The sequence below is a fragment of the Uranotaenia lowii genome, unplaced genomic scaffold (genome assembly GCF_029784155.1).
Source record: "Uranotaenia lowii strain MFRU-FL unplaced genomic scaffold, ASM2978415v1 HiC_scaffold_867, whole genome shotgun sequence".
In the NCBI taxonomy this organism is placed as follows: domain Eukaryota; kingdom Metazoa; phylum Arthropoda; class Insecta; order Diptera; family Culicidae; genus Uranotaenia; species Uranotaenia lowii.
In genome coordinates, this window is record NW_026598830.1 from 1 (window position 1) to 22,913 (window position 22,913).

Here is a 22,913-nt window from a genome sequence, read left to right on the forward strand (position 1 = left end):
TTTACCAGCGGAAGCCACCACCGAAAACCCGGACCAGACGTTTCTATCATCGATGCCGGAAGCGGTGGCCACCGCCATTGTTGCGGCGGATCCTGCCATGGAACCATCCGACCTGCTAGACATATCGACGGCAACGATTACGAGCGGAGGAACCGACCAGACAGATACCTCGGCTTCGGCCGCTATCAGCCCTCTGGCCTTGGTCGATACGGTTAAGAAACTATCCGGAGCGGACATCATCGATGGGATCATTCGTGAGGGTACTGTAGCCCAGGACCTGATCAACAACAACAGTAACGGCAATCTGACGACCGGGACCGAAACTTTGGCGACAGTAGTCGGCAAGAAGACGTCTCCCCAGAACAAGAAGGTCAATAAGCGCAGCAAACCCAACGACCTGTCCAAGTTCACCCGGTCCACTCGTAAATCGAAAAGTTGTGCCATATTCTACTTTAAGCATTTGGATACGGACTCGGAACAGAACAAGGATTCCAGCGAGAGAACAAAGTCGGAGGAATCCTCTCCGGAGGGTGGAAGTAGCTCGTCAGAAGGGGACGAGGGTTGGGTTTATAATAATGGAGACGGTTCCGATGATTTAGACCCGAATCAGAACCCTGAGGATGTCGTTGAGGATGAAGAAGACGAGAAGGAAAATAAACCGGACGGCGAGGATCGACAGGATGGATTAAAGATGGTCAAATCCGTTTCTATTGGGACGAATTCGGTTGGCGTCGGGGGAGGAAGTCTGCGGGAGCTAAAATCGAAGAAGTGCTTGGACTTTTCCGGAGTAGATTTGAGCTCCCGGGCACTGATGATGACTTCAATTGGAGCATACAGGAACAGTACGGAATCGGTGGAAAATGGTGATCCGAGGCAGCACTACGCATCTAAGGTATGTGGACAATGGATAAATCTTAAAAGCATGATTACGTTTTTAACCCGTTGAGTTCATGTTGTGTGTTTCTTATTTTGAATTACTTTTTCAGAAGCACGTTTCATATCTAAGCTTGAGAACCCTGTTTGTTTTTTGACTCTGATGTTTAGAACTCTCGAGTTTCAATTCAAATTTTGGATCAAAATATGATTTTGATTTGTGAATCTCAAATTTGGATATTCACTCTTCTAAACTCTAAGCCAAAGAACTACAGAATATGAATAAATTATTCAACATTTTGAATTCAGTTGATAATTTTAATTCATTTTTCAATCATAATGGAACAACACTAAGCTACCACACCCAGATCATTCATTTGTTTGAGTTACTCTCTGTTTGCGCAAAACATTTTCCAGACTGTTGGACTGCTGCAATGACACAACCAGCTAGCTTGGTGAGGAGGAAAGTCGAAGCAAGATAAGATAACCAACCGGCCGTCGTCCATTTCCCATCCGGGTGGGTCAGGGCAGACTGGAACACAAATATTATTAGACACTTATGATGGGCCCGTAGCCCGAATTGATAGTGTAAAATATTCGTGAAAACAAATCGGCTGTCATAATTGAGACCATGTTCGATTTTGTTTCGCAAAACGGCAGTCTGGCGCTGCAGAAGAAAAAAAGACAGTCGGAAATTACAACCTCACTTAATGTTCATTGCACCGAAATGTCGAGCTGTGCTGTGCCGTGGCTGACAAATGGCGCATGCTATTGAACGGTGGTAGTGCAAGATGATTGATTTATTTGGTCGCCAGCTAGACGTAGCACTTGGTGGTGGTCGATTTGTTTTATTTTCAATCATTATCAGCCATCCACTCGAACGAATGGTCGGACGCGCAAAGATAAAGACTTCTGCTGGCATGGAAATTAATTTGCATACTCAGCTGGAACCATTTGATATATCCGGACAAACGATGATCTCAGCAATGGAAGATATTGAGAGCTGAGCCGAGTTGTTCGGTGGTTTGGGAAAGGTTTGTCATTTGAAGACAGAGTTATAAAAACTTTCGGATACCTACTTCTATCTAGGATTTTGTAAGATAGGCTGGATTGAATATGCTTGGAGAGTGCATAAAACAAACACGAATAGGTTCGAGAGGAAAAAAGAACAAAAATTGGCATTTTTAAAGCTTGAGTAAAAATGAAAACAAAAAAGACAAAAATGAAAAAATGACCAGAATTAAAAAAATAGATAAAATGACCAAAATAAATAAATTGACAAAAGTAACAAAAATGACAAAACAGATAAAAATGAAAAAAATTACAAGAACTACAAAAATGACGAAAATAAAGAAAACGGCGAAAATGACAAAAATGATATAAAAGACGGAAATGACGAGAATGACAAAAATAACAAAAAAAAAAAATGATTCAAATGAAAATTCTGACAAAAATGAATAAAACGACAAAAAAGACAAAAATGACAAAAATGACGAAAATGACAAGAATGACAAAAATGACAAAAATGACAAAAATGAAAAATATGAAAAAAATGACAAAAATGACTAAAATGACAAAAATGACAAAAATGACAAAAATGACAAAAATGACAAAAATGAAAAAATGACAAAAATGACAAAAAACAAAAATGACAAAAAAGACAAAAATGACAAAAAAGACAAAAATGACAAAAATGACAAAAATGACAAAAATGACAAAAATGACAAAAATGACAAAAATGACAAAAATGACAAAAATGACAAAAATGACAAAAATGACAAAAATGACAAAAATGACAAAAATGACAAAAATGACAAAAATGACAAAAATGACAAAAATGACAAAAATGACAAAAATGACAAAAATGACAAAAATGACAAAAATGACAAAAATGACAAAAATGACAAAAATGACAAAAATGACAAAAATGACAAAAATGACAAAAATGACAAAAATGACAAAAATGACAAAAATGACAAAAATGACAAAAATGACAAAAATGACAAAAATGACAAAAATGACAAAAATGACAAAAATGACAAAAATGACAAAAATGACAAAAATGACAAAAATGACAAAAATGACAAAAATGACAAAAATGACAAAAATGACAAAAATGACAAAAGTGACAAAAATGACAAAAATGACAAAAATGGCAAAAATGACAAAAATGACAAAAATGGCAAAAATGACAAAAATGCCTAAAATGACTAAAATGACTAAAATGACTAAAATGACTAAAATGACTAAAATGACTAAAATGACTAAAATGACTAAAATGGCTAAAATGACTAAAATGACTAAAATGACTAAAATGACTAAAATGACTAAAATGACTAAAATGACTAAAATGACTAAAATGACTAAAATGACTAAAATGACTAAAATGACTAAAATGACAATAATGACAAAAATGACAAAAATGACAAAAATGACAGAAATGACATAAATGAAAAAAATGACAAAAGTGACAAAATGATGAAAATGATGAAAATGATGAAAATGACAACAATGGCAAAAATGAAAGAATGACAAAACTGACAAAAATGACAAAAATGAAAAAAATGACAAAAATGATAAAAATGACAAAAATGACAAAAATGACAAAAATGACAAAAATGACAAAAATGACAAAAATGACAAAAATGACAAAAATGACAAAAATGACAAAAATGACAAAAATGAAAAATATGATAAAAATGACAAAAATGCCTAAAATGACAAAAATGACAAAAATGACAAAAATGACAAAAATGACAAAAAATGACAAAAAACAAAAATGACAAAAAAGACAAAAATGACAAAAATGACAAAAATGACAAAACTGGCAAAAATGACAAAAATGACAAAAATGACAAAAATGACAAAAATGACAAAAATGACAAAAATGACAAAAATGACAAAAATGACAAAAATGACAAAAATGACAAAAATGACAAAAATGACAAAAATGACAAAAATGACAAAAATGACAAAAATGACAAAAATGACAAAAATGACAAAAATGACAAAAATGACAAAAATGACAAAAATGACAAAAATGACAAAAATGACAAAAATGACAAAAATGACAAAAATGACAAAAATGACAAAAATGACAAAAATGACAAAAATGACAAAAATGACAAAAATGACAAAAATGACAAAAATGACAAAAATGACAAAAATGACAAAAATGACAAAAATGACAAAAATGACAAAAATGACAAAAATGACAAAAATGACAAAAATGACAAAAATGACAAAAATGACAAAAATGACAAAAATGACAAAAATGACAAAAATGACAAAAATGACAAAAATGACAAAAATGACAAAAATGACAAAAATGACAAAAATGACAAAAATGACAAAAATGACAAAACTGGCAAAAATGACAAAACTGGCAAAAATGACAAAAATGACAAAAATGACAAAAATGACAAAAATGACAAAAATGACAAAAATGACAAAAATGACAAAAATGACAAAAATGACAAAAATGACAAAAATGACAAAAATGACAAAAATGACAAAAATGACAAAAATGACAAAAATGACAAAAATGACAAAAATGACAAAAATGACAAAAATGACAAAAATGACAAAATGACAAAAATGACAAAAATGACAAAAATGACAAAAATGACCAAAATGACCAAAATGACAAAAATGACATAAATAACAAAAAAAGACAAAAATGAACTAACAACAAAAACGACAAAAATGACAAAAATGACAAAAATTACAAAAATGACAAAAATGACAAAAATGACAAAAATGACAAAAATGACAAAAATGACAAAAATGACAAAAATGACAAAAATGACAAAAATGACAAAAATGACAAAAATGACAAAAATGACAAAAATGACATAAATGACATAAATGACATAAATGACATTAATGACAAAAAAGACAAACATGAATTAACGACAAAAACAACAAAAATGACAAAAATGACAAAAATGAGAAAAAATGATAAAAATGACATAAGTGACCAAAGTGACAAAAATGACAAAAAAAGATAAAATTGACTTAAATGACAGAAATGACATAAATGACAGAATTGACAAAAATGACAAACAGGACAGAAATGACAAAAATGGTGACAATAACATAAATGACCAACATTACAAAAGTGACAAAAATAACATAATTGATAGAAATGTCAAAAATGACACAAGGATGACACAAAGATCAAACAAAAATGTCACAAAAATAACACAATAAATAAGGACTAAAAATTACACAAAAATTACACAAAAATTACACAAAAATTACACAAAAATCACACAAAAATGACAAAAAAGACACACTCATTCATGATGACTTTCATGGCCTTGACATTGGCAGATTCTGCCATTTCTGTCAATACTCCCATCATTTTCGCATGTCAGATTAGAAGAAGCCAAAAAAAAAATACCCAAAACACGCCAAGTTCAAAATCACGCGTCAAGATTTCTAATTATTTTCGCGTTGTTCTTCCAACTGCCCCTGCCTTGGGGCAAAGTGCCCCCACCTTTCCCGGAATCAGCAACAGAGAGTCTGAGCCTGTTCCAGGGCTGAGAGCCTTCGCTGATATCGCGTTTGGAGATCGCGAAAAATAAAGAAAAAAATCGTTATCTCGTTGGCTTGTGTGTTGTAGCTATATGACTGTTTTGAACTGACGAATGCTAGTACTTTTTTTGCCGTCGTCCTCCTGTTATTATAGGTTTTTTTTTTGCTGTTGTTGTATGACTTCTCTCGAAGAAACCACTCGAAGAGTTTGTCTCTTTTTGAGCCCGAGCCAGATGTGACTTAGTATCTGCGCTACCAGGCAGGAGTGAATACATTTGAGTAAGCTGGTGGAGAAGTTTTGCGTCGGTTGTCGCGTGTTTTGCTTTAAAGTTTCCACCAACCTAGCCGTTTTTGGTGGCGTGGCGCGTTACTTACTTACTAACTTCAACTACACCTTTTTTTTGTTAAAATCTTCTTATCTTGTCGTGTAATAGCTGATTGGTGTTTCTCGAAAACTCGAGAGAGAAAAACATTGGCATATCTCGTCACCCTTAAGTGCAGGGTTAGTTTTTTTTTTATCTCTGTTTAGTTTCGAATTAAGAGCTATTTGAAGGGTGTGACTCAACCCCATATCCAAACCAAACACATGTGTCGTTGAAGTCTGGCTCGGCTCAGTCAGTTCAACTCCGGCCTAAGGTAGGTAAGTCGATGCAGTTATCGCGTCATCACCATCTTTTTTCGAAAAAAAAATTAAATGCCACAACTAAACTCAATCAGGGAACGTGTGTTTTGTTGCTTTATCGAATACTTATTATTGGTTACCGAGCTCTTATCGGGGTTTGTGTTTTTTTCTTTTAAAGTTACCTGCATTCAGTTTTTTCCTTTGCTCGATTGTGAATCGAATTTCAGTTTTGTTCATCGTTCTGTTTTTGTTTTTCTGTTTCAATTACTGTTTTTTTTTTCATATTCACCTAAATCATCAGCAGCATCAGCAATATGCAACGACCGCAATCCAAAGGTTAGTGCTAAACGCCGAAACGCTGGTGCGGGACGAGATTTTCGCCAAATCGCCCAACAAAAGTGGCGGCGCCTCCAAGACGACGCAATCGTCGAACGTCGGGACGCCTCAGTATTTGCATCATAACCATCACCATCATCATCATCATTACCATCAGCAGCAGCAACAGCATCAGCGTCACCAGAAGAAGCTGATTGTTGTTCATCCATCAGCATCATCATCATCGCCCAACAACAACAGCAGTGCCAACAACAACGGAAATCCTAACTTTAGTAGCTGTGGCATGAATAATTCCATCGCAGGCAACCGGAAGTCCCCAGAGAAGGGGATGAGCAACGTTAAGATCAACCGGATTGAGGTGAGTTCCGTTTTTTTGTGTTTCTTTTTGTTAAAGTTTTTCTAAAGTTTATAAATTTTTGCACGTTGAACATGATTGTGTTGTTAATAATTTTACTTTTTTGTAGCAAAAAAGTCAATGCTACGTTGGAAATTTATTTGAAAAAATTATCAAAGATTAGAAAAACTATAATTTTGTTTTGCAATCCTGTGATTTTTCAAAAGTTTTTCATTTTTAACAAGTTTTAACAAAAATTGTCATCTACGCTTTAAAAATTGATGATTTTTCCTGTGTATTGCTTGTTCTGATGCCTAAACGATAGCTCGTTTTTCCAAAGTTTTGAAAGTATAATGATGCCAAAGTTTGCTGGAAGAAAATATTTTTTTATGCCTCATATTGGCATGATTGTGCTCTCCAAGCTCTCGGAAAAAGAGATGTAGTTAGGGTCTCAGTGATAGCAGAAATTAGGCATCACTTAGCAGACCATGTATAAAATTTTGTGCTCTCATTTAGGCTGTCTACACTCTTTTGTCTAGCAAAATGAGAGCACATTTGGCTCTCAAGGCGTAATAGTAAAATTTGATATAACGTTGCAAATAAGTCAAAGTTGAATTTTGAACATTAATAAAATACTCAGAAAAATTCTTCAATAATATCAAAAATGTTATGAATTTTAAAATCTTTTTTTTTTAATTCTATATTTGCTAACGAGGGGTTTTATTTCAACGGTAATTGTATTGACAAAAAAAATTTATGAAAAATAATATAAAATAATGCAAAGAACTTAAGTTTAAAAACTAATTGGAGACTTTTTGTTTGGTTTGAATTCTGCTATTTCAATTTTGTTTAAACAAAGTTATTCAATCGAAGCTCAGTGCGTTGACTGAGAAGGTTAAGTTTTGCATTTTGTTCAGAATTTTGAATTGTCATATAGAGCTCTGGTTTAAACATTTCAACGTCAACTGACTTCCTAACTTCAAGTTTAAAAACAAACATTTAAAATGAGAATTTTTGCAATTAAATTAGCTTACCTTAATTGACTACTCACATCCACCTGGAATCATTGAATTCGAAATGCTTGATGGAAAACCAATAATTGTTTATAAGCTTAGTTAGCTTCTTTGATGTTATATGAACAAACGTATTTCGTAATCCATGATCGCAGATGTGGGTTAGCTTGAACGAGTTCACAATGAACAAAACTGATGCTCTCTGAACATCAATAACGGTGCCGGCCACGTCCTAGTAGTCAATAGGTAGAGAGGGAAATGAGAGAAAGGGATGATAAGAACATAAATTGATGCTTTAGGCCCGAGGTTACCTCCAGCAAAACATTTTTTTTTGAGAGGGGAGAAGAAGGATATTACCAGAAGACACTTTTGATTAGTGTTAAGTGATCTGAGTTGAAATCATTTTCTACTAAGCTCCTATGATTTCCTACTGACACTTTTCAACTAACAAATGATAATAAGTTACAAGAAAAAAAAATTAATACAAATCATGAGGGTTTATCGCTGCATATCGTCGTATACTTTAACTTAAATTAAATTAACATTGGACCATAACACTTAACGAATTTCGAAATTCAAGTGGATCACAAAATTTCAGAAGGTAACAGTTAAAAACTAAAAATGGTTTTATCTTATCACTAATGATACAGATTTTTTTTTTATCAAGACTAAACCTAAAATATCTCATTAACTTTAAATTTTGTTGAATCCGCTGTTATTAAACAATTACTTTAACGAACTTTTGATTTAATTTTTAGTATATGCAATGATTTAAGCGTCTTATTTCGAAGACACCGACATGAATAAATGAATAAACCATTTTTCTGCTTAAATAACCTTATTTGGACAATGCTTCTCAATAATGTAGGGATTTCTAGAAAGCAATCAAAATAAATACTATCATTATATTAATTGCATGATAAAATCGAACAATCTTAACTTAAACTTAGAATCCTATTAAATCTAGCAGTTGAGTTATATTCTGTCAAATCAACAACACATCGTTCGCAATGAATGAAGCTTCAATTTTTGAATTAAAAGTTATACATTAAGTCAATAATTTTATCATTTTACAACCCCAAAACAATAATATTAAAAGAATCTAAAATTTCTTAGAAATCAATCTGATTTGAACATAATGAAATAGTTAATAAAATTACATCTTGTTTGAACGTAAAATAAAACCTACCAGGAAACCACATGCTGGTAATTTTGATAATATTTTTCAAATGAAAATTTTTGCAATTCAATTACAATACAAAATTTGAAAAAATTAAATTTGAACTCGAAACTATAATTTTTATCACCATTTGTTAAATCTTCTTTTAATGTATATTTTACTAAAGTAAACATCACGGTTTCAATTCTAAACCACTTAATTTAAATTATAAAAAAAAATTGTGAATTTGAATGTCCTTACAATTAATTTTATGATTAAGGTTGCCAGATTGCCCGGTTCAATCCGGGTTTGCACGAATACTTAATACAAGATTCGGGAAAAAATCTGGTCCGGTCTGATTGCCCGGATTCCCTAAGGATAGCCCGGTTTGCCCGGATTTGGCAACCGGGATTTTGACAATTTGAAAAGGAAACCATAAATACGAGTTGAAGTCTACTGATAAGTTTTGAAGAGCTTAGTTTTATTTATTTTATTGAGCTTTTCCTGGGTTTTGACAAATTTTGCCCGAATATTGCCGGAATTTTGGTCAACAATTTTGAAATCAAATGCCCAATTTTAAGTAGATTTTAAGATAAAATAGCTCTGATTTATCCGGCCCGGATAGTTGCTAAAAAATTCTGGCAATCTTAGTCATGAGACCCAAAACGTGAAGATAGCATAAATTTGAAATTTGAAATTAAAAAGATACAACCATATTCTTATAAATCTGTAATCAGTAATCATCATCTTAAAGAAATAAAATCTAGAAAATTTGAAATGTCCGATAAGAGGATGTTAGGGATTATAGGGAATTGCAACGCGGAAGGAGAACAAAACACATACGTTCTGTATGGAAGCAAAGTAACAACTGACTTTATTTTAAAGATGAGATGAGAGAACAAATTGTATTTGTAAAAGCATTGTTGCCAGTAATATTGATGACGTTGTGTCAGACCAGGGGTCTAACACTTCTCCTCAACGTTATCAGCTACGACGCCAATCGATGTCCGGAACGTCGATAGTTTTATTGGTCCAAGTGGCTTAGTTAGGATGTCAGCTTCCATTTCAGTAGTTGGACGATATACGATGTTGACGATACCAGCTTCCACCATATCTTTGACGAAATGATATTTTGTATCAATGTGTTTTGATCGACGGGAGAATCTTTCAGTTGTTGATAATGCAATGGTACTTTGGTTATCTTCATTCACAGGTATCGGTAACTGCAGGGGTTCGCCCAAATCATCCATCAGCCGTAGCCACGTGAGCTGCTGCAAGCATTCGGCCAAAGCCACATATTCCGCCTCGGTGCTGGATAAAGTAACGCTATCCTGTTTTCTGCAGCACCAATCGACTAATCCACCTCCCAACTTGAATAGAAAGCCTGTATTTGACTTCCTGTCGTTGATTCCGCTCGCCCAATCGGCATCGACGTAGCATTCCAAGGTCGTTTCGTGGCCGAGATGGAGCTTCAAATTCACGGTTCCTTTTAAATATCGCAGCACTTTTTTAGCCTCAATGTAATCAGCTGTTGTAGGCTTAGCTACGCGTCGACCCAAGATGGAAGTGGCAATTGCAATGTCGGGACGCGTATTAACAGCTATGTACAACAAAGCTCCTATGAGACACTGATATTGGTTATTTGTTGGTAGTGCCTCACTATCCTCCTCCTTTTGTTGTACAAATCCTGTAGACATGGGAACTTTGGAGGGGTTGCATTTATCCATACCAAAACGCACGAGAGTCTTGAAAATATAAGAACACTGATCAAGCACATAATTCTGTTCTTTCTTCTGAATGTGTATACCCAAGAAATGTTTCAGTTCTCCTAACTCAGCTAACTTGAATTGGTCTTTGAGAGCTGAGACGATGGATGTATACTCTTTTTCACAGCTGTACACCACTATGATATCATCCACATACAACAGGATGAACAAATTATGAGGCTTCATTCGTTTGATGTACAAGCAAGGGTCTGTTTGGGAACGCTCAAAGCTGTTATCCTTCATAAACGTGTTGATTCGCAAGTTCCAGGCACGTGCTGCCTGTTTCAGCCCATATAAACTTTTCTTCAGGCGACACACCGTTGCTTCGTCTCCTTCGTGGTGTCCGGGAGGTTGGCGCATATATATTTCTTCACTTAATTCTCCATACAGGTATGCGGTTTTTATATCGATGTGCTTTGCATACATATTACGCTTGGCGGCTATGGTGAGAACAACTCGAATCGTTGATTGTTTGACGACCGGAGCAAAAACATGGTCATAGTCACAACCATATTTTTGAGAAAATCCTTGTGCTACTAGTCGAGCACGAAAACGAACAACTTTGCCATGCTCATCAAGTTTTCGTTTGTACACCCATTTGCAACCAATTATCTTCCGGTTCAAAGGCAAGCGCGTCAGTTCCCATGTCTGATTTTCCCGAAGAGCAACCATCTCCTCCTCCATAGCGGCTTTCCATTGGTTACTTTCAGGACCTTCGATGGCTTCTTTGTAACTCAGAGGCTCGTCGGCGGAAGGAGCCACCAAACTAATCGTTCCATTATATCTTTCTGGTGCTACTCCAAAGTTGGATCGAGTAGACCTTCTTGGGGAATCTGCCTCCTCCTGCATAGGTACACCGTCGTCGGATTCATCGGTGACACCGTGGAAAACCCCACTTGACTCATCGAATCCCACGTATTCGTCGTCTGAACTTTCAGTTTCTGGATGAGTTGGAGATGTTGGACCATTCGGTGGAAAAAAATACGTTAGAATTGGCAGATGGTGGTTCAACATTCGAAAAAACTTCATTTTGCTGCTCATCGTTAGTAACAAATTTAACGTCACGGCTAATCACGATTTTACCTGTTCGGGGGTCCAGTAAACGATAGCCCTTACTATCGGATGCGTAGCCAACAAATGTAAATTTTTCAGCTTTCACTTCAAACTTTTTTCGTTTTTGTTCGGGTATCCAAGCATACGCTGTGCATCCAAAAATTCTAAGGCGGTCAAGGTCGGGTTTTTGTTTGTACCATATTTCGAACGGTGTTGTTTCGACTGCTGTTGACGGTAATCTGTTTTGTATGTAAGCTGCCGTATTGACAGCTTCTGCCCAGAACCGACGAGGTAATCCAGCATCTAACAGCATACACAAACCCATCTCGTTCAACGACCTATTTTTTCGCTCGGCAATCCCGTTTTGCTGAGGGGCATACCCAGTCGTGAATTCCGCCTTTATTCCTTCCTCTGCGTAAAATGCTCGAATACTATTAGCTGTATATTCTCCACCTCTATCGGATCTTATCACTTTTGGTTTCTTGCCGAGCTGATTCTGGACAAAACGAACGTAATCACGTAATTTGTTGCCAGCTTCAGACTTTTCTTTGAGGAAGTACACCATTGTGTATCTGCTATGGTCGTCAATAACGGTCATGTAGTACCGACACCCACCGGGAGTTTGAGTCATAGGGCCGCATATGTCAGTGTGTACTATGTCTAGCACATCTCTAGATTTTTTCTTGGAAGATACGGGAAACGGTGGACGAGTCATTTTTCCTTTGACGCAGATTTCGCATGTGCTACGCAAGCCACAGTCGCGTAGTTTCAACCCATCACTCAAAGACTTGCGTTCGATTTCCTTAACTGCTTCCGGATCTCGATGACCCAATTTCCGATGCCAGGTGTGGATACAATTGTCGGAATGCTTCTTGTCACTCACTGTCATCAATCGTCCATGAGAGAGATTTAACCGATACAACGACCCACTTTTGTCTGCTTTGGCAACAACTTTGTCTTTATACAACAATCTACAACAGGTAGAGTCAAACACTGCACTAACACCTTTAATGGCTAGTTTTGAAACGGATACCAGGTTACTGTCCACATTCGGAGCGTATATCACATCAGTTAAAGTTATCGAATGTTCTTGTCCGTTTTCACTTATACACTTCAATTCACAATCACCGATGCCCTCTGTATATATAACTTTGCCATCAGCAGACGAAATGTGTGGTCGCTCTTCACTATCAAATCGCACAAATACACTTTTATCATTGGCTATGTGTGATGTCGCGCCCGAGTCAATAAGCCAAGAATTCTTATCGTTTGACTCACACACTAAAAACGTAAACGACATTTCTCTGCCGTCTTCGCGCACTGTTTTAACTCTCTCTCTCTTTTTTCTCAAATTTTTCTGGACGCCATCTTCATTTTTACAAAACCGTTGGATGTGCCCACGGCCACCGCATCCGTAACACACCGGCACTTGCCTGCCTTGATTTTCCACCTTCAGAACTTGTTCTTCCATGATTCCTCTTTGCTTATTTTGTTTTTCGGCCTCATCAATAAGCTTCACTTTCACCAATCCCAATGTTAGCTCTTCTTCATCCCTGGCCTCCAGAGCAGTTGTCAGTGGATTGAATGATTCCGGAAGACCCCGCAAAATTAAGGCCACTTTTAAGCACTCTGACATTTCTAAGCCGGATGTTTCGAGACGCGCATACTGTTTCTCAATATCTGACAAATAGCTTTCCATATTTTCGCCGACCTTGAAATTTTGATTCGTGATCTGCTTCAGTAGCGTCACTTTTTGTCCCAACGATGTTTTGCTATGGTGGTCCTTCAATGTACGCCATGTTGCTTGTGCGGTTAATTTATCTCGAATTAACGCAATTTGACTTTCGTCAACAGCCAACTGGATAGTAGCAAGAGCTTTTTCATCCCCTGATGTCCAAGCATCGTTCAACGGACATGGCGGATTTCCAGGTTCAACATATTTCCATAACTGCTCCCGCCGAAGTAACGCAGAAACAGAAAATGCCCACGATTCATAATTCGTGTTATTCAATTTGGCAATTTTTGCCCACTCCATAATGGCGCAAAAAACTCTCAAACCGCCGACGCGTTTCACTGAACTGGGCCCATAACCTGTTAGGGATTATAGGGAATTGCAACGCGGAAGGAGAACAAAACACATACGTTCTGTATGGAAGCAAAGTAACAACTGACTTTATTTTAAAGATGAGATGAGAGAACAAATTGTATTTGTAAAAGCATTGTTGCCAGTAATATTGATGACGTTGTGTCAGACCAGGGGTCTAACAGAGGAAAGCACCGAGAAACCTAGAATAGATTTGAAAAGGAGCTGTTAAAATAAGCAGTTTCAAATATGAAGATGAGATGGTGCATAACTGGGCATAAACGGATAAAATCTTAGATTAATGATTGAAACTTGAAGTCAATTTTGCTGCAAACACTGTACTAAGCACGAAAAATAGTGTTTATTACAGGCTTTGATAAGTAATTTTGTTCCCACGTTGTTAGAAGTGCCTGCTACCTGTAAATGTGAATACATTTGTTCGACCATTGTTTTTTTCGGTGCCAAAAATGAGATTTATTGTCATTATTTCCTCATAACTCTTGAAGGAATCGATGGCCTGTTCTGGTTGCACCATAAATTGGGCTATACAATGGTATTTTTTGCAGAATATTTGGGGATGCAGAAGGTACTTTCAAACATCATCTTAAGCTCATTTACAAATTTTTAGGTTTAAGGTTATTGCTTAAAATTTATCAAATATTTTATTTGGAAAGCTGATATAGTTTCAATACGTTTTGATGCACTATTTCATGATTTCCGTTAAAAAAATAACCTAGTTATGAAGCTTGGAAATATTGTTTTATTTTAATTATAAAAAAATAACCACATTTAAGTCGAAAAACAAAAAAAATTAGAAATCTGAAAAAATACTGTTTTTGAGTCGTGAAAATGAACCAAATTTTAAATTTTGGGGAAGATCTGAAGACCTGCGGCGCAAATTGTCAGATAATAAAAAAAAACCCTTTAACAGTCTCATAATGTTACACCCAAAATAATCTGCACATAGCTTCTACGTGAAAAACTACATAATTTTTATCGAATTGATTTTCACGTAACTTGTACGAATAAAATAAGTGAACGCTCCCCTTATAGGAATTTTTGCTTTTTGAACATCACGTGCAACTTACGCGAATTTTTAGTAAGTTCATTACGATGCGATGATGAAAGCTACGTGAAATGTGTTTAGTATAGAAATGATATTTGGATCTTTTCTATTATTTTTTTTTATTTTCGTTTTCACATTCGTTAATCAAAAAATGAAAATAAATTCAATTCAATCGTAAATAAAATTTATTTTTATTATCGTCACAACACTTTCACTTAAATTATTAGTTTTAATGAAAACTAAATTTCGGGACGTCTCACCAGCGAGTTGATTGTTGAATCCTGTGAAAGTTGAAGATAATTAATAATAATGTAAGATTATCAAATTGTTAAATAGTTGAACAGGTAAGGCTCATAAAATTGTTTCCTTTTGCCATCAATGGACCCTATATATGTTCCGGTAATTTACTGTCCGGTTCCACAGTTTAAATTTTCCAACGATGGAAGCGATAGTGCTTCAGCGGCCGTGAATAACAAACTTCCATCCGGGGTCGTTTGACTGCATTCAATTTTCCAACAAGAATTTACTACTACACGCTTGAGAAAAATGCAAAAAAAAATGATTTCAAACCATCCAATTAGACTTAACGTGAAATTCATGTGTCAGTTACATGGAAGTACAGTATCTACTAGAAATCACACGTAGAATCGATGTGCTGCATCAAAAGCTCAGTTTACGTGAAAAATCCCGTATATTTAATTTTTAAATTATTTTACGTGTAGGGATGCCTATCAACATGGAACTGTTATGCGACTAGGAAACTAATGTCTGTGTCCTGCACAACACCAATGAACTAAACTAGAACCGGTTTGAGCAATCGATATTTTCTTAGAAGAATCCTTCGAAGTTGATCGAAAACATTATTCAATTGAAAAAGTTTTAAACGGAAAATGTAATATTATAAAATATTTAAAATAAGTCTCAGATATTTAATGCTTCAGGGTATCTTATTCATAAAAAAAATATTTAAAAAAAACATTACCGGCAAAATTATCTATCCAAAGACGTTAAACGAATCATTAAAGATTATTCAGTTGTTAAAATATTCGTATATATTATGACACAAAATAAAAAAAATTACCAAAACTGCTAAAGCTTTTAAATAAGATTTTTTTTTTAAGTTTTGTACAATTTTTAAAAATTTTGTAGTTGGAACAGTAAACAGTTCAAAGAAATGCCATACAAAAACTCGATACACCATTATAATGTTTGAACCGAAAACTCTTTTGAACTCTTGAATATTTCTCACACTTAAACATTCTACCTATTCAAACTTCAAATTTTAAAATAAGAAAATACACTTTTAACCACAGTTGAAACAAATCTGAAAAATTCCTCTTTTTTTAATCTTTCAACAGGAATGGCTCAAGAAGCAACCTCTGGACGTTGCTCCGGCTGGACCGCACCTGTCCGGGTCCGTTCCCACAACGGATTGCGAAGCATCCGGCGAGTACACCGATTCAGATTCCATTACCCGGGATACCGACAGCTCCGAAGGATTGGCCAACTCCGTTGCCACCTGTCTACAAGGGGACCAAACTTCCCAAGAACTCCTTAACGTGTATCCCTCGGAACACTCGAACGTATCGAACGACGAGGTCGAATCCAAGAATGCGTCCCACACCAACTCGAACCCATCACTTGTGAAGAGGCGCCTCAACAAATCTTCGGCCGAACGCCCCTGGTCCGTATCGTGCATTTCCCAGCTCAACACTTCGGCCATCGAGATCAATCAATACATTGCGGGCGAGGCCCATCACCACCAGAAGCTGACGGCTTGCTTCTCGATCAGTGAATCGGCCCTGAACACGATGTCTTCTGCGCTGAGGGGTGGAGGAGGATCCCTGAAGCAGCAAACAGCTAAGTCGGCACTGGCCGGATGTGGAGGAGCCGGCGGAAGTAGCAGTGGAGGAAGCAGTCAACAGCAGCTGACGGCGGTTGCCCGGAGCTCCGATGGCAAGGGATCGCTGAAAAAGCGGAAGCTGCGAGCGCGAAGAAAGGTTAGTTTGTTTGAGTTTGATCGGTAGAAAGGTAGACGTGCAAGTATTAAATAGATAAAGCCCATCAGAGAGGTTTGTGTTATCTTGACAGATTTGCACCCCGATGCATGCACGGATGAGATATCCTTTTTTCGTGTGCGATAAGATTAGCATATGTTCACAGTTTTGCAAGGCGTCAGTCATTCAGTCAGTCAGTGAGGGATTGAAATTGCAGCAAGAGCTTATTTGGAGACGCTTAGTTTGAAACTAGACTAGAGTGTTTGTAGATTTTTTTTCTATTTCATATCTCCATTACAGAGTGTTTCGTTATGTAAGTCATAAAACATCAGCTTCTTTTCGCAAAACCATTAGGGTTAATTAGCAGACGTGCTGCTGCAATGCAAACCATCTATCCGTAATTACTTTCCGTTTCAATGTCGAAAAATGATGAGATTCAAAAAAGAAAGAAATCATCTTTATTTCTATTATAAAACTTTGTGGGCAACCGGCGTGTTTCAGGCAAATTCGGTCACTTACCTCATGGCTGAAGAATGGTGAAGTTGTTTGAATTCACAACAACCAAATGAGTGATTACGAGTAGGTGTTTTTTTGACATGGCTCGTTGAGTGCTCAATGACTTTTAAGAATCTACAGTAGAAATTTTTAATAGCACCTTTCCTAGCCACATTCTTCTTCAAATGTGTTGTGCAAATGCTCAGCTTATCCAACCAATTAACAAGTCTTACTTTCCGTTGTTTACTTTCCAGAATCGCATCGACGAGTCCGGTTCCGATGAGTCGCAACCACCTTCGCAGCATTCTTCGGCGCTTCAGCGACTGCAGCACTCGTTAATTCTTCAGCACCAGAAGCAGCTGCTCCATCAGCAGCACAATCCTCAGCACCAGCAACCGTTGCGAGAAATTCAACTGGCCGCAGCAGCAGCCGCAGCAGTAGCCTCCGGCAGTGGAAGTAGTGCAAGCGGCCGGCGCCTCTTGAAATCCGAATCTTTCTCCGGACGGATTCGCCTGGCCGATGAACTAGTTACCCTTTCGTCCCTTTCCGGCTCGTCTGGTTCGCGGAAATCGTCCTCTGCCCGGCAGACGACGAGAGGAACGACCCTGACGACGTGTACAACAACGACGGTGGCCACGACGATGACCACGGCACCTCCAGCCACCGGAAATGGAAACGGTGCCCTGAAGATGAGAAGAAAATCCGGCTCCCCGGACAGTGAAGAAGATGAACATCAACATCAACAGCAGCTCCTCGTGATGGGAGGTGAAGATGATGCCGATTTTGGAATGGCACGGCCCAACTTCAAAATCGGTTCCATCACCCGAGCTCGCTATGGATCTCTCAATCTAGGATCATTAGCTGCACTGGCTAATTATAATCTAGATGCAAACAGAGATGGAGGAGCCGGAAACGCCGCAGCAGCAGGAACATCTGCAACAACATCAGCGTCAGCAGGAACTGCGGACGGTGCCGGAACGGGCACGGAAGAGATGAGCAGTTTCTCCGAACAGGCCTGGGACAACTACCAGGACAAGTACAGCAGTGAACCGTACTCGGAGGACCGAGACACGGATGCGGCGCGCCGTTTGTTGTACTTTGGAGACGACTATCGGAATTTTATCGATTCGCAGTCCGACTGCGCGTCGTCGTCGCTTTCGGCGGCCAACATGGACTCGCTGTCACCGCCACGATTCCGCCGGAATGATCATTCTGGGTTGGGTAGCAGCGGCGGCAGTGGAGGCAAGGGTCTGAGTCCGGAATCCAACCTCATCTTGGTGAACCGACGGAAGCGATTGGACGAGTACCGGATGGACGATCGATACAGTAAGTTGTTGAAATTTATATGAATTTGAAATCTGAACCTGAAATCTGAAACTGAATCTGAAATCTGAATCTGAATCTGAAATCTAAAATCTGAAATCTGAATCTGAAATCTGAAATCTGAATCTGAAATCTGAATCTGAAATCTGAATCTGAAATCTGAATCTGAAATCTGAAATCTGAATCTGAAATCTGAATCTGAATCTGAAATCTGAATCTGAAATCTGAATCTGAAATCTGAATCTGAAATCTGAATCTGAAATCTGAATCTGAAATCTGAATCTGAAATCTGAATCTGAATCTGAATCTGAAATCTGAATCTGAAATCTGAATCTGAAATCTGAAATCTGAAATCTGAAATCTGAATCTGAAATCTGAATCTGAATCTGAAACTGAAATCTGAATCTGAAATCTGAATCTGAAATCTGAATTTGAAATCTGAATCTGAAATCTGAATCTGAAATCTGAATCTGAAATCTGAAATCTGAAATCTGAATCTGAAATCTGAATCTGAAATCTGAATCTGAAATCTGAATCTGAAATCTGAATCTGAAATCTGAATCTGAAATCTGAATCTGAAATCTGAATCTGAAATCTGAATCTGAAATCTGAATCTGAAATCTGAATCTGAAATCTGAATCTGAAATCTGAATCTGAAATCTGAATCTGAAATCTGAATCTGAAATCTGAATCTGAAATCTGAATCTGAAATCTGAATCTGAAATCTGAATCTGAAATCTGAATCTGAAATCTGAATCTGAAATCTGAATCTGAAATCTGAATCTGAAATCTGAATCTGAAATCTGAATCTGTAATCTGAATCTGAAATCTGAATCTGAAATCTGAATCTGAAATTCGAATCTGAATCTGAAATCTGAATCTGGAATCTGAATTTGGAATCTGAATTTGAAATGTGAATCTGAATCTGAATCTGAATCTGAATCTAAAGTCTGAATCTGAATCTGAAATCTAAAATCTGAAATCTGAAATCTGAAATCAGAAATCTGAATCTGAATCTAAATCTGAAATCTGGAACTGAAATCTGAAATCAGAATCTGAATCTGAAATCTGAAATCCCAATCTGATATCTGAAATCATATTCACAAATCTGAGGTTGAAATCTTAATCCAAATTTGCAAACTGAATATGAAATTTAAAATATGAAATATTTGTTTTTGAAATTTTAACCTGAGTTCTAACTGAATCTTGATTTTGATTAAAAGTTCGGTTTCTGTGATCTGTGATCAAATTTTTATTATTATTATTATTTTTTTTTATAATTCTTTATTTGAAACGGCTCATACGTTTAAGTTTTAAGGAGCCACACTCGTTTTTTGTTTTTCACAATCATTTTCTTAGTCTAGCACTTTTTTTTAAAGAAAAAAGAAGATAGAAAGGGAAATATGAAAATAAAATAGGGTTATAGACGGAGATCGATAGCTTTTAGATAGAAGTAGATTTCGAACATGTAGTCCAAATCTAGCACAGCTAGCACGTCTCTCACTGGAACGTTAGGTGGTTTTCCTCGGGCCCGAAGGGAATCTATGAAAGTCGTTCTGGCGACAAGATGGACCTCACACGACCAAACAATATGCTCGATGTCGTGATAACCTTGGCCGCAACTGCACAAATTGCTGCCAGCAATACCCAAACGAAAGAGTACCGCGTCTAAGGGATAATGATTGGACATGAGACGGGAAAATATACGAATAAAATCCCGACTCAGGTCCAACCTATTAAACCAGGGTTTGAGGCTTACCTTTGGGATAATCGAGTGAAGCCACCATTTTTCGAACTGGAAATATTCTATTTATTAATTCTGTTTCCTATTTTCTTTACAGGTCACAACATGCACTCCTGGTCCAGCAAATCGGGCAGCCCACCGCACCATCACTTGCTCGACAAAACCCTAACCGGTTCGGGAGGCGGCCGCTCCGGCAAGCAGCTTCTGCACCAGCACCAGATCCTCTACGAGAGCCCGCTCGATGGGTCCACACCCATGGGAGCTGGTGCCGGAACTTCCGGTGCCGGACGGCGCCGTTCGCTCCGTTCTGTGGACAAGCACAACTCGTTCTTGCGATCGCTTTCGCACGAAACCAGCTCCAGCTCCAACAACGAATTCGACGAGGACATGGAAGCGGAGGTGAAGAAGCTTCTGATCACGACCAAGCTGCGCTTCGCCAACACCGAAGCCCTCAAGTCCAAATCGCACCTGCTGAAGCCGGAAGACTACGTAAGATGTTTGATTCTGTATTATTGTGATGTTTGTTTGCGCTATGCATGCACCTACTGCTGCTGCCTTCAAACGATCCTGTTTGTGCTGGTTCTGCTCTTTGTGGAGCTGTGTTATGGGAGGATTGGGTAGATTTTCTTATTTTGTTCCTTAGGAGGATAATGTAGCCTTAATTGTTTATTTATTATTCATATTTGTTGTTGGTTTGTAGTTACCTTGAGTTGTAGAGAATATATTATTCGTTTATTTATTGCATTTGTTGTTTAACTCCCTGAGGAGCACCGAAATATCTGTACAGCAAACATATAAAAGTGCATTCGTTTGGATTTTGGTAGCGGTTGTTTAGATTGGGTGATTGCAGATTGATTGACTTCTGCTCGGAAAGTTGATGACGAGCAACAAAGTTTGTGAGTAGACAACATCGATTTCAGACTAATAGATTTAATACACTAATCACTAGAAGGAATGAATCTAAAAAAAATCAATTTCTTACAAGAACTGAATAACTTAGCCTCGTCCGTAATCGTTGGAATATATTTAAAAAAAAAACTAGAATGTTTATAATCTTGTGAATTATTTTTGGCTTAAGACTAAATAATACTAATTTTTGGAAAGAAAATCCTCTTTAAAAGAGCTTCATTCGATTGGATCCACCTTACTTTTCAATCTTGGATTTCGAACACACAACTCAACTTTTCAAACTCTTTTTTTGGTAGATTATATTGGTGTTCAAAAAGAAAACAATTTATTTGGTTCTCCTTGAGGCAGTCGTTTGAGCCCACTTTTCTTTTAATGACATGGCTTATTTGGTAGTTCGGGTCTTAATTCGGAAGATTTATAATGATAACCTTATCTATTTTGTCGTTATTCTCATAAATATAAATCGGAAGATTAAGCATTGATGAAGATGCAGTGTCCAACTTTGAAGCATAACCTCAAACATGTCTTCACTGCGTGATTAAAAGCAACATATTAAAAGCTCACCTACTTTTGAGTAAACTTTTCATAACGGAATTTCTGAAGATAATCTTATTGGCAGTTGTCTAACGGATCTAACTTCAGGAAGCTCAAAAGACAAGCCAAGGGTCTGAGGTGATGGGGCTATGAATAACTGAATAAATTGGGTTCAGTGGTTCCCAGAGGCTTATATTAACGGGAGAAAGTCGAAGAACAATTCTGTTGTTCTAATTTATCTAGGATTACATAGATGAGGTTTCTTACGAGTGTAGATTCTGAAGCCGCCCAATGAAAAGAGTTAGAAGTCCGCTGATGTGGTCGACAAGAGGTTTCCGTATCGCGTCACATACAATGCGTATCTTCTTTTTGATACATTTGTTTCAGAAAGAGATTCAGCTTTTTGCCGTGTTTTTTTCGTTTAATGATTTTGGGCAATTTTTATTGTAAATATGAATTCCTTAGATTACCATTTGGATTAAAAAAGGAACCGAATGTTCAATGTTATTTTTGAATCTCTCACTGAACCTCGAAAATACCCAAACTTGAGAACTTTCCCCGCCAACCCGAATGAAACTCCCTCCCTACAGGTTTGGCTTATGATGGCTTAGCCCAAAGTTAAGCTCTTAAGTGAGAACTTATCCTCCAAAATCTGATACCGACAAAATGGAAATCAAAATAAAAAAAAATTACTGCAGGTACAGGAATCACACCTATACCTGCAATGGCACTGCGATTACCATCACAGGATGCTAACCGTTCGACCACCGAAGGTTTGTTGAGAGAGGCAGCTACATCATCGTATATGCGAGACGTTCTGCGAACTAAGCGGGAATTAAAGTTGTCCCCCAAAAAAAAACAGTTCTTCGCTTTGAACTTACCCCCCAAACCTAAATCTGCCACGATGAAGGTAATAGAATCAGATTCGCGTGCAACAAAAACCACCCAAAAACCAGTTCTCCGCTTGAAGGACAAGTTTGGCGTATTGGCAAGCTGTAATTTTTTTCACAAACTTGATTTTCAGTGCTGGATAATCTTTCAAACATTTATTACCAATGTAAATTTAA

General features: G+C 37.1%; 1 protein-coding gene across 2 annotated transcripts; it reads left to right on the forward strand.

Moving 5' to 3' along the window:
- Positions 1–9: 9 nt before the first annotated feature.
- LOC129760942 (klarsicht protein-like) lies at positions 10–21,142 on the forward strand. 2 transcript variants are annotated; one of them, XM_055758624.1, is made up of 5 exons: positions 10–892; positions 6,336–6,728; positions 16,203–16,844; positions 17,591–18,662; positions 20,501–21,142. In XM_055758624.1, exons 1-5 carry the CDS (start codon positions 53–55, stop codon positions 21,022–21,024), a joined length of 3,471 nt encoding a protein of 1,156 aa, XP_055614599.1. In that variant the 5' UTR covers positions 10–52; the 3' UTR covers positions 21,025–21,142. The 2 variants fall into 2 exon arrangements, with proteins under 2 accessions (XP_055614599.1, XP_055614600.1); XM_055758625.1 differs by having other exon boundaries at positions 6,339–6,728.
- The last annotated feature ends 1,771 nt before the right edge of the window (positions 21,143–22,913 follow it).

Bases quoted from the DNA above. Each gene is read 5' to 3' on its own strand.
- LOC129760942 (XM_055758624.1), top strand. From the start codon at position 53: ATGCCGGAAGCGGTGGCCACCGCCATTGTTGCGGCGGATCCTGCCATG. The intron at 893-6,335 runs GTATGTGGACAA...CTAAATCATCAG, and splicing joins GGCAGCACTACGCATCTAAG to CAGCATCAGCAATATGCAAC. The intron at 6,729-16,202 runs GTGAGTTCCGTT...ATCTTTCAACAG, and splicing joins TTAAGATCAACCGGATTGAG to GAATGGCTCAAGAAGCAACC.